Source organism: Microtus pennsylvanicus, chromosome 1, assembly GCF_037038515.1.
Source record: "Microtus pennsylvanicus isolate mMicPen1 chromosome 1, mMicPen1.hap1, whole genome shotgun sequence".
Taxonomy (NCBI): Eukaryota; Metazoa; Chordata; class Mammalia; order Rodentia; family Cricetidae; genus Microtus; species Microtus pennsylvanicus.
The window spans coordinates 82,206,902-82,218,578 of record NC_134579.1 but is presented as its reverse complement, the minus strand read 5'-3'; the positions used below and the strand labels follow the sequence as shown (position 1 = coordinate 82,218,578).

The 11,677-nt window shown below is 46.3% G+C and overlaps 1 protein-coding gene across 1 annotated transcript; it reads right to left on the bottom strand.

Annotated features, from left to right (window-relative positions):
- Window positions 1–2,460: 2,460 nt before the first annotated feature.
- LOC142840041 (CD209 antigen-like protein A) lies at window positions 2,461–9,758 on the bottom strand. The gene is made up of 7 exons (XM_075956525.1): window positions 9,678–9,758; window positions 9,490–9,576; window positions 9,142–9,231; window positions 8,480–8,563; window positions 7,651–7,802; window positions 6,172–6,281; window positions 2,461–4,107 (listed from the first exon to the last, which is right to left on the bottom strand). Exons 1-7 carry the CDS (start codon window positions 9,721–9,723, stop codon window positions 3,957–3,959), a joined length of 720 nt encoding a protein of 239 aa, XP_075812640.1. The 5' UTR covers window positions 9,724–9,758; the 3' UTR covers window positions 2,461–3,956.
- Between the last annotated feature and the right edge of the window lie 1,919 nt (window positions 9,759–11,677).

Below are 11,677 nucleotides of genomic sequence, written 5' to 3'. Positions count from 1 at the left end.
CCAGTTAAGCTGTCACTCTGGTGCAGCTACAGTGAGGTTTTGCAAAGACCCTACTTGCCATTTGTAGTAAGGAGGCTGCTTGTTTGTTTCCCAACTGCCTGGCTGCCCAAACTCCCAAAATAACCACATAGAAACTGTATTAATTAATTAAATCACTGCTTAGCCCGTTAGCTCTAGCTTCTTATCAGCTAAATCTTACATCTTAATTTAACCCATTTCTATTAATATATGCATCACCATGAGGTCATGGCCTACCAGCAAAGTTTCAGTGTGTCTGTCTCCAGTGGATCCATAGCTTCTCTTTGACTCTGCCTCCTTTCTTTCAGCATTCAGTTTAGTTTTTCCCACCTGGCTCTATTCTGCCCTGATCTGCTATAGGCTCAAAGCAGTTTTTTTTTTTTTATTCACCAATGGTCACAGCATTCAGAGGGGAATCCCAATCACCCATTGGTGAGAACATTCGTCTTTGACTCTTGCCTGCAGTAATTACAGATGAGGTATCAGAATGGTGATTTCTTACTCTTTTATGCATTTATCAACTGGAATCCATCTAGAATGAAAACCAACTGGACTTTCTGATGGATGTGAAGGCTGTCTTCGATTATCAACTTTACACAGCCTAGAATCACCTTGATAGATAGTTTCCGTAAGGGACTATCTGAATCAGGTTGACCGTGGGGCATGTCTATGGGGGACTATCTTGATTGCTTCAATTTTCTTTTATCTGTAAGTGGGTGGCCTGGTTCCCTGGATGTGGGCTCTGGATTGTACAAGACAAAGTGAGCTGAGCACCAGGAGCTTATGTTCACTTTCCGCTCGCTGCTCTTGACTTTGTGTGCTATAGCTTAATGCTTCAGGTTCTGCCTCTGCAACTTCCCAGCAAGGATAAGAGTATACCTGGTGTTGTGAACTGTAAAACCCCTTTCTTCTCAACCACTTTTTGTCAGGAGATTTTATCATGGCAAAGGAAACGAAACCGAGACAGGATATTCTATTTTAGAGTCTCTCCAAATCTTCAGGTCTGTAGAGTTAAATGTTGGGGGGTGGAAGTCACAGAACTCCTGCACAATGCTGTCCTGTCCGAAACATCTCCTATTGAAGTGTGAATATTTTTAGTTTTATTTTAAAGATTTATTTTCTTTTATTTTGTGTTTGGAGACATGGCTCAGTGGTGAAGAAGATGCACAGCTCTTCCAGAGTGCTCATGTCAAGTGGCTCACAACTGCCTGTAACTGCAGCTCTGGGGGAATCTGACTCCACCTCCGGCTTCTGCAGGCACCTGCACTCAGGTGCACACACCCACGCACAGACGCATACCCTCATGCATTCACATAATTCAAGAGACATCAATTTAAAAGATTTATTTTTAAGAGTATGCATGTTTTTGTGTGCATGGGAATGCAGGTTCCAGTGGAAGCCAGGGCTACAGCTGGCTCCCCTGGAGCTGGAGTTACAGGTGGCTGTGAGCTGCCTGATGTGGATGCTGGGAATCAAACATGGATCCTCCACAAAGCAGCAAGTGCTTTTACCTATGAGCCATCTCTCCAGCCCCATTAGATTCTTCTAAATAGTGGGCCATATGGACATAGAGGTATCACGCAAAGTCACAGTTTTCTCTTGGTGTTGCACATTCCGTAGGACTGAGTAGGTATGTGTTTGCACCTATCCACCATTACACCACACAGAATGCTTTAGCAACCCTGGCAACTCTCTATGCCCCACTTAGTCACATGGAGATTTAAAAAATTCTTTGGCAGGATTATAAAACCAACTTGACAAGTAGATTGTTGGGATGTAATAAAGATGCCCTAGGGACTCCCCAGTGCTGGGCTTATTCCAGCACTCCAGCACCACCTGGTTCTCACTGGGTGCTGAGCATCCCAACTCAAGTCTTCATGCTTGCTCAGCAAGTGCTTTAGCAACCGAACCTTCTCCCCAGCCTTAGATGTTTCTGTTTGGTTTGTTTATGATTATTTCTTTTATTTTTTGATATGTATACTATATATGTATACTATATATATATAGTATATATAGTATACTATAACTACATCATCTCTCCCTTCCCTTTTAACTCTCCTATATACCCCTCCTTGCTCTCTTTCAATTCATGGCCTCTATTTAGCTTTAAAGGGAGAATGTACTTTTGTGTCAAATATTCTGGTATGTGGAACCAAAATAGACCAATCAATCGCTTTAGGGAGACTACAGCTCCACCCACCCGGGGAGTTAGGGAGTTGATTCCGTGGAGATGAGCACTTGCCACACTGCAGAGGTCCAGAGTTTGGTTCCCATCATCCACGTCCATCAGCTCACAACCACCAATAACTCCAGCCCCGGGGGATCCTATGCCCTCCTGTGAACTCTGAGGACACCTCTACTTACACATACAAATAATTTAAAAATGAAAATAATCCTTTTAAAAAAATTAAATAAAGAACTTCTTTCCATATTTTCTGTTTTAATTATGTCATAAAAAAGAGGCAAAAAGCAGCAAGGGGACAGGTCTGGAAAAGGAGATCTGACAGCCACAGGTGACCTTCTGGGGTGCTATGGGACCTGAATGATCCTGCAGAGTTGTTCCATGCTGAGCCAAACATGGCTACATCTTCATTACCCTGCAGCCGTCAGGAAGTCTGAGCTTGGAGAATGCAGTATGCTATAGTGATCTAGGAGAGAAAGGGACTGACAAGTGATCGCAGAGCTGCCAGCAACTGGAGCAGCATGTTCTTCTTTGAATAAAGAGCTAGAAGATTGCAGGTGATGGTGTGCAAGAAGGGTAGAAATATGTAAGAGTTGAAAATGGAGAAGGCCTGCGAAATTCTCTTCTTTTTTTTTTAAGATTTATTTATTGTGTATACAGTATTCTGCCTACCTTCATGCTTGCAGGCCAGAAGAGGGCGCCAGATCTCATTACAGATGGTTGTGAGCCACCGTGTGGTTGCTGGGAATTGAACTCAGGACCTTTGGATGAGCAGGCAGTACTCTTAACCACTGAGCCATCTCTCCAGCACCCTGTTCTTTTTTTTTAGTACAAATATGATTTCACAGTGGCTGAGCCTCCACAAAATCGGGCCTCTTGACATTCAGTTATAGATCAGGTAAGAGCTCACGGGGCCCCATCTCTCCCTGCTAAGTTGTTGGCTACTGACAGACTTTGGGAGAGGGGCAGTCATTGTCTTCAGTTGTTGATGAGCCTACTAGACTCCACTGGACAGTTTCAAACTCACGGCCCTTGTTAACTTCAGTGGGTCACCAAAACAAGCAAAAAGTCATGAATGGGGGAAAGGAGAGGCAAAAAAGAGAGGGATTCAGGATGGGTAGAGGGTGACAATAACCAGAATGTACGATAAGCAGATTAAATAAAAATTATAAATCCTCCAAATAGTTGGGAGCTCAATCTTAGGCTCTAAAACACTGAGGTTCACCATGTACCCTAAGGGGTGAAGAGAGAGGGCATTAACACAATAATTCCTGATCGTGACTAATGAATGAGGAATTGGTTCTCTTGTGCTTCTAGCCCACAGACTGAGTTCCTGAAATCAGGAAAGGCATCCGTAGAAAGGCATGCAGGGTAGATGGATAAAAACCTAGCAGGTGGGAGGAAAGAACTCAGTGATGTTCTGAAGCCACATGTCATCCATTGCCCATGGCAGCACACGCTCTGAACTCAGAAAGGAAGGGAAAGGAGATAAAAGGAACCCATCTGAGGACATGGATCCATATTATACCTGGTCACTCTGTTAGAAGGCAAAGGTAAACCAGAGCCACAGCTACCAACCCCAAGAGAACCTGCAGACATCTGAGGATTATACAGAAGTGGTCGAGCAGGAGACAAGCTACCTGCCAGGGAAAAGTCCCAGAGATCTTGTCTAGGCATCAGTGGCCACAGATAGGTATCACGAACCGGCATGGCTTTGGGTGTTTGGACTTTGGGGGTGGTGGAGAGAGGTTGGCTATCACTTGCTAGGGCAGGAAGCTTTGGGTTTTTTGCAGATCCAGAATTTCTTGTTGTAACATTTGGTGTCGTTCCAGCCATCGTCTCTGAACTCCGCACAGTCTTCCTCCCCTAGGTTGTTGGGCTCTCCTTTATTCCAATACTTCATGAAACTGCAAAGACCACAAGATATGAGATTCCACCCCAGTCATGTGCCGTAAGTGCCTTTCTAGAGAGTGAATGGCAGATTTGCTTTGTATATGACATGTCTGAACCGCTCTGATCTTTGCACCTTATCCATGTCTCCCATGATTGAGAGGACTTGTTCCAAGGAGGGAACGGTTGTCAGATGCAACAAAATAACAACAGAGACTCTACATACACAACTACCTCCTTCACTGAGTCAGTACACAACTTGTCTACGACTAAGACAGCTAAGGACACCACACAGCTAAGAACACCACACAGCTAAGGACACCACACAGCTAAGGACACCACACAGCTAAGGACACCACACAGCTAAGGACACCACACAGCTAAGGACACCACACAGCTAAGGACACCACACAGCTAACGATACCACACAGCTAACGATACCACACAGCTAACGATACCATACAGCTAAGAACACCAGACAGCTAAGGACACCACACAGCTAAGGACACCAGACAGCTAAGGACACCACACAGCTAACGATACCACACAGCTAAGGACACCACACAGCTAACGACACCACACAGCTAAGGACACCAGACAGCTAAGGACACCACACAGCTAAGGACACCAGACAGCTAAGAACACCAGACAGATAGGAAAGGACACCACACAACTAAGAACATTTGCCAGCTGACAAAGCTAGTTTCATCTGGGAAGTTAGAATATGCCTTCATCAGATTGACCTGTAGGGCAGCCTGTGGGGACATTTTCATCATTAATGATTGATATGATATGTCCTCGCCCACAAAGAGAGGTGTCACCCCTGAGCAGATGGTCCTGGGTAGCATAAGAAAGCCATGGAAGGCAGGTCAATGGGCAGTGTTCTTTCACTGCCTGTGCTTTGGTTCCTCCCTGACTTCCCTCAGAGACAGAGTGTGACCTGGGAGCTATTAGATGAAATAAACTCTTTCCTCCCCACACCGTTTTTAGCCACGGTGTTCACATCAACAGAAGGTTATCTAGGAAAGACAGCACCTAGAAACCACTAACACACTTGAAAACACCCCCACCTAAGCCTGCTTGACCCACGTCATCCACTTTCCTCGACACCACAACCAAGGCCATTGCCCGAATCTCTTGCTTCCTCTACATCCTGACTCACTCAGGTCCGTGTTCTCCTGTCACATCATCCAGCTGTGATGCGAACTCTCTCTTTTCAGAGCACAACACGTGGTATGCACATTCTTTTCTTTTGTGTGTGATGTGTGTATATATGTTACTGAGGGTGTGGGTGCTGGTGCACATATGTGCATGTGAGTATAGATGTATGCAGAGAATATCAGACTCCCTGGAGCTGGAGTTACAGGTGGTTGTGAGTCGACACACAGATGCGAGTGTTGGGAACCAAACTTGGGTCCTCTGGAAGGTTTGTGATTTTTATAGATCCAGAATTAAGAATTCCTAGCTTAACCACTGAGCCATTTCTCCCGTTTCACCTACAAGTATTGTTAATGACAAGTCCTTGTCAGTCTCTGTGTGTTTATGTATGTGTGTTTTTGTATGTATGCACATGTGTACATATGCATGTGGTACCCAGATGACAACTTCAGTTGTTCCTCAGGACATTCTCCACCTTGATTTTTGAGACTGGATTTCTCCCTAGCTTAGAACTTGCTATTTGGCGAGGCTGGCTGGCCAGCAAGCCCTAGGAATCCTGCTTCTTCTTTTCCAGTTCAGAGATTCCAAGTGCATGCCACCACGCCATCGGTTCTTTTCACGCAGGCTCTGGGCATGCACTTTACCCATGGAGCCATTCATTCCACTGGATTGCCTAGGAAGTGATTCCTATTTAATGTCCCCCTCCCCCGCCGCCCTGGCTGCAAGTCTTTCCTGAAGTTCTGATGCTGGAACCCCAGGCACCTGCCATCCTATCTGAACCGCCTCTCCTGCCATTCAGCAAATGTTCCAAGCTCTAATGCCAAGGTGACCAGCGGGGAGGAGATGAACCCCAAGGATGCCTCTAGACAAAGCCTCAAAAGCTCACCCCACTGTGTAAGGTGTTCCCTTCGTCGGGTATTTACCTGAGTGTCAGAGGTGAGCCGTCCACCCAGTGCCATGTAGCTTCATTGTTTATGTCGATGAGCCCCATCCAAGTGTAGCCTCTTTTCTTAGAAGCCTGTTGAAGAAAGTTCTAGAAAGGCAGAAGAGGACGAGTCAGAAAGGAGCTCTGCCTCTTTCTTCTTTCCAACCAGTGTTTCCCCAAACTCCTGGTGGGAAGTTCTGCCTGCAATCCGACGTTCAGTTTTATACCTTATCAGGCTGTGAACACCATGCGTTCTGAACTCTCCACATCTGTGTGCCGTGGGTAGATGTGCTTGCACGCACAGAAGGTGCCTCCCTAGCGTTGTCCTGTACCTATCTGTCTGGAGCTTATGCACACGTCTGCATGAATTTACTTGTGACTGGGTTTAACTGGGCTGTGCGAGATCAAACAAGTTCACGATTACTGAATGTCTCAGTGACCTCTGCTCAGCTCTGAATCGAGCTGTGTCTTGCTGGTGCTTCAAATCAATAAGGCTGGTGATATTTATATCAGGGAAATAGGGGCCTTACCCACTCTGAGGAGAAGATGGGAAGTGGGGGGAGGAAGGTGTGAGGACCAGGAGGAGGGGAGGGAAGAGGGAACTAGGATTGGTATGTAAAATAAAAAAGAGTATTTTAAAAAATGAAGAAAAAAAGGGCACACATCAGGAGTTTTTTTTTTAATAGCCCAGCAGAGGAAGTTGTAAAGTGCTGGTTGCAAATCTTAGGTGTTCCCCCAAAGCATAAATCACAGTAAAAACTACAGTAGTGGAGCTGAGGAAATGGCTTAGTCAGACAAGTGTGTGCCACACACGCGTGAGTTTGACCCCCGGGCAAGCATGTGAAAAGCCTGCTGTGATGGTACACACTTGTAATCTCAGCATTGGGGAGGCAGAGATAGGAGGATTCCCTGGACTTGCTGGCCAGCCAGCTCAGCCTAAATAGAGTTTCAGGTCCCTGAGAGATCCTGCCTTAAAAAAGGTGGACAGCACCTGGGGCCTGATACTCAAGGCTGACCTCTGGCCTCCACATGCACACAGGTGCGAGAGTATGTGTACATCCGAAGACAGCGTCAGGTGTAGATCCTCACCTTCTTTGAGACAGGGTCTCTTGTTTACCACTGTGTACACCAGGAGAGCTGCTTTCTGGCTTCCACGGAACCTCTTTTCACTCCCTCCTGTTTTACCGCAGGACACTGGGATTACAGATGTGTGTTCTCAAGCTGGGCTTTGTGTGGGTTTGAGGGGTCCAAACTCAGGTTCCCACGCTTGCCTGGCAAATGCGCTTCCCACTGAGCCTTCTCTCCAGCCCCGGAGTGCGCCTTTTTGCAGGTGCTCTGACATCATTTGTAACCTGCCATCCCCCCTCTTTAGACAAGCAGCTTCTATTCTAGAACATTGTATCCAGCCAAATACTTACTCCCCCCAGCCAGTGACAGGAGGCAGCTCCAGATGAGGACTGAGCCCCACCAGGCATACCTGCTCTTCATCACTCTTGATGACCACAAGTTGAGCCCCCACATTCTGGCAGGCAGTGGCAGAATCATTCCAGGTCCTTTGGCTCACAGAGAAAAAGTAGCAGCTTCCTTGGAAGGGTGTCCAGTCCCAGGGACAAGGGCGGCACAGGCGATCTGTTGGAAGAGGCAGGTCAGGATGGACGCATGCTCCCGTGACTGCTTAACCTCCAAGGCCTCCAGAATTAGGCCCCTCCTTTGACACAGCACCATAGGGAGCCATTCCCTACCCAACTTCTTGAGTCCCTTATCTACCCAGGAGAATCCAGGAGTCCTAGCCTGATCTTCAGACCGGAAGAGGTTGCAGCTTAGAGCTAGGAATGGAGGTCAGGAGACAGGTTTAACCAAATATCACCCATGTGAGTGCCCCTGTGAACATTGGGTGTCTTATGCGTGCACAAGCCTGTGGACACTGAGTGCCTAATGTGTGCACAACTCTATGAACATTGAGTGCCTCTTTTACACAACCTCTGTGACATTGTCTAATGTGCGCACAACCATGTGAATATTGAGTGCTTACCATGTGCACACTCTTTTGAACATTAAGTGCCTAACCTGTCCAGGCTCCTGTGAATCTTGAGTGCCTATTTTGTGCACAATCCCTGTGAACACTTGACTGCCTATTGTGTGCACAGACTCTAATCAACACCAATGAGATGCCTTCTTTAGTAATTGCACTACACGCCCATTCTACAGGAGAGGAAACTGAGGCGCAGCAAAGAGCAGTTATTTAAGCAAAGTGACTCTGTGGAAACCTTCTCTGGCTGTGATAGCTCTCATTTCCAGTTACTCACCTACCCCAGCCTTCAGCTGGATCAGTTCCTGGTAGACCTCCTGGCTGGACTGCTCCTGTCCCTGAGAACTGGGGATCTTGTAGACTGGCCCGAGAGAAACAAGTCACTGCAGTTAGTAAATGTTTCTATTTTTCTTGACCTATACTGAACTCGTAGGACCAAGACATCCTTTTTCCTTTCCCTGCTTTCCTTCTTCCTTCCTCCTTGTCTTCCTCCCTCCCTCCTTCCTTCATTCCTGAGACAGAGTCTCATGTAATTCAGACTGCACCAAAAGTTCTATGAAGCTGAGGTTGACCTTGAACTCCTGATTTTCCCGCTTTTGCCTCCTTAGTATTGGGGTTATAGGAACGCACCGTCAAACCCAGTTTTATGTGGTGCTGGGGGTGGAACACAGGATTTTGGGCTTTCTAGGTAAGGGCTCTACCACTGGAGTGATGTCTCCAGTCTAGGAACCATCATTTCCAAGAATCAAGGTCTTAGTCCTGTTTGATAATGAAGAGATCTAACACCAAAAGAAGGTTGGGTGTCTAAAGCCAGTGTCCCCCTGCAGAATGCCTATTCAGAGGACCATGAGGACACAATCCCAGTCAGTTGCTCCTCCCTTTTGGCTCCCTCTGGTTGAAGAGCCGGACCTGGGGGCCCAAACCTCAGTCCTGCCTGACCTTTCACAAGGATGACGAGCAGCAACACAGAGAAGACAATGAGGAAGAAAGCCTGCAGTGCCAAGGGGACATGGTTGAGGCCCAGGTGCCCTGTGGGAGGGAAGGATGGAATGTTAGCACCTTGGTGTCCCTGACTCAATGTGGCACGAGCCAGGCAGCGCACCAGTCTCATTCTGAAGGTACAGGATTACAGATGCTAGCCTCTACAGTCCTGGAGAGTCCAGGACCATGTACACAGGATCTGAGCTTCTAACTCTCTGGACTCCCGTGGCCAGAGCCCCAACCTCCACCCCCACAGGAACCCAAGTATCTGCCAGGAGCAGTCCACAGTCCCTCAACCTCTTTTACCTGTGAAGCTACTGAATCCAGAATTTGGTTGGAAGCCAAAGCCTTTGATGGAGTACCTGGTGGGGCCGGTTACCAGCTGTTCCTCATCTGAGTGGAAAGAGTGTCAGTCACATACAGGGTAGCCTGAGACACGCACCGCCCCAATGATGCCCCATCCCCAAGTTCCCGGAGTACCAGCCCAGTCTCACCGAGAGGGCCGAGCTGCTTCTTCCCCATTTCCTTGGAATCACTCATCTCAGCGGAGAAGCTGGTGGGGATAGCAGCTTTTATTCACCACCTCCCTGAATGTAGTTCTACTTAGGAAGAGAAATTGGGAAGTGGGTACTGGCGCCGGAAGAGTCAGAGGGAGGGGCCTGAGCATCTGACACAACAGGCAGGAGATACATGTTCCAGGAATTTCAGAGAGTGGGGAGAGGGTCTGGGCTTCACAGAGAAAAGAGCCGATTCATTTCCAGTACGGTCAGTTCAGAGACATCTTCCACAGAAACCAGTAACTTGTAAAACAAAGTGACACCATTGTGCCTTTTTCACTTATCATGGGGTACTTATCATGGTGGGCTGGGAACACCATATCTTCCCAGCAAGAGCACCCCACAGACACTAGGCATTGCAGTCTTGGTTTACTGGGTGGCCTTACTCATGTGATTGTCTTTTTTTTTTCTGTTCTTTGAGATAGAGTTTTATGTAGTCCAGGCAGGCCTTAAACTCCACATGCATCAGGGGATGACTTGAACTGCCTCATCTGTTCACCTCCTGAGTGTTGGAACTAACGGAGCCGCATCACCACCCCACTGTTGATTCCTGGGCATTCATTAAATCTTATAAAGTATTTAGATTTCATTGTGTTTTACCTAATGTCTATTAAAATGCTTGGACCATTCGTTAATTGTACAAATACATTGTGATCGTACAGTCTTCTGCCATGTCCTTTTGCCATATCCCTCCCATGTTGCTGACCACCCCTTCTCCCCAACCAGTCTCCCTCCTACTTTTATGTCTTCTTTTCTCAGTTATTATTTAGCTATTATTGAATTTATTTTTTAAACAATATTTTCTCATTTTCCATACCTATACCAGTTCCCACTGCCTCCCCTCTTCCTGCTTCCCCCACTTTTCCCCTACCCCAATGTTGTTTGAGGTTTCTGTTCTGCCCAGTTCTCACAGTTGTCAAGTCCCAAGGAAATCACACAGAGGTCTACATTAACTATAAACTGATTGGCCCATTAGCTCAGGCATCTTATTAACTCTCATAACTTATATTAGCCCATTATTCTTGTCTATGCTAGCCACATGGCTCAGTACCTTTTTCAGCAGGGCAATCACATCTTGCATCTTCTGTGGCTGGGCAGGACTGCAGAGGAATGGACTTCCTCTTTCCCAGAATTCTCCTGTTCTCATTGACCTGCCTCTACTCCCTATCTGGTTGTCCCACCTATACTTCCTGCCTGGCTACTGGCCAGTCAGTATTTAAAATATAATTGATAGAATACAGACCATTCTCCCACACCACTTCCTGTGCCCATGTGGTGCAGTCTACTTCCCACTTTCTCTTCTATCAGTTTCAGTGTGGTCAGATTTATATTGAGGACTTTAATCCATTTGGACTTGAGTTTTGTGCATGGTGATAGATATGGATCTATTTTCATTCGTCTACAGGTTGACATCCAGTTATGCCAGCACCATTTGTTAAAGATGCTTTCTTTCTTCCATTCTATAATTTTGGCTCCTTTGTCAAAAATTAGGTGTTCATAGGTTTGTGGATTAATACCCGGGTCTTCGATTCAATTTCATTGGTCAACATCTCTGTTTTTATGCCAATAACAAGCTGTTTTCATTACTGTAGCTCTGTAATAGAGTTTGAAATCAAGGATGGTAATGCCTCCAGAAGTACTTTTATTGTATAGGGTTGCATGAGATATCCTGTTTTTTTCCATATAAAGTTGATTATTGTTCTCTCAAGGTCTGTGATGAATTTTGTTGGGATTTTGATTGGGATTGTATTGAATCTATAGATTGCCTTTGGTAGGATTGCCATTTTTACTATGTTGATCCTACCAATCCAAGAGATGGGAGATCCTTCCATTTTTCTGGTATCCTCTTCAATTTCTTTCTTCAAAGACTTAAAGTTCTTGTCAGATAGATCTTTCACTTCCTTGGTTAGTGTTACCTCAAGATACTTCATGCTATT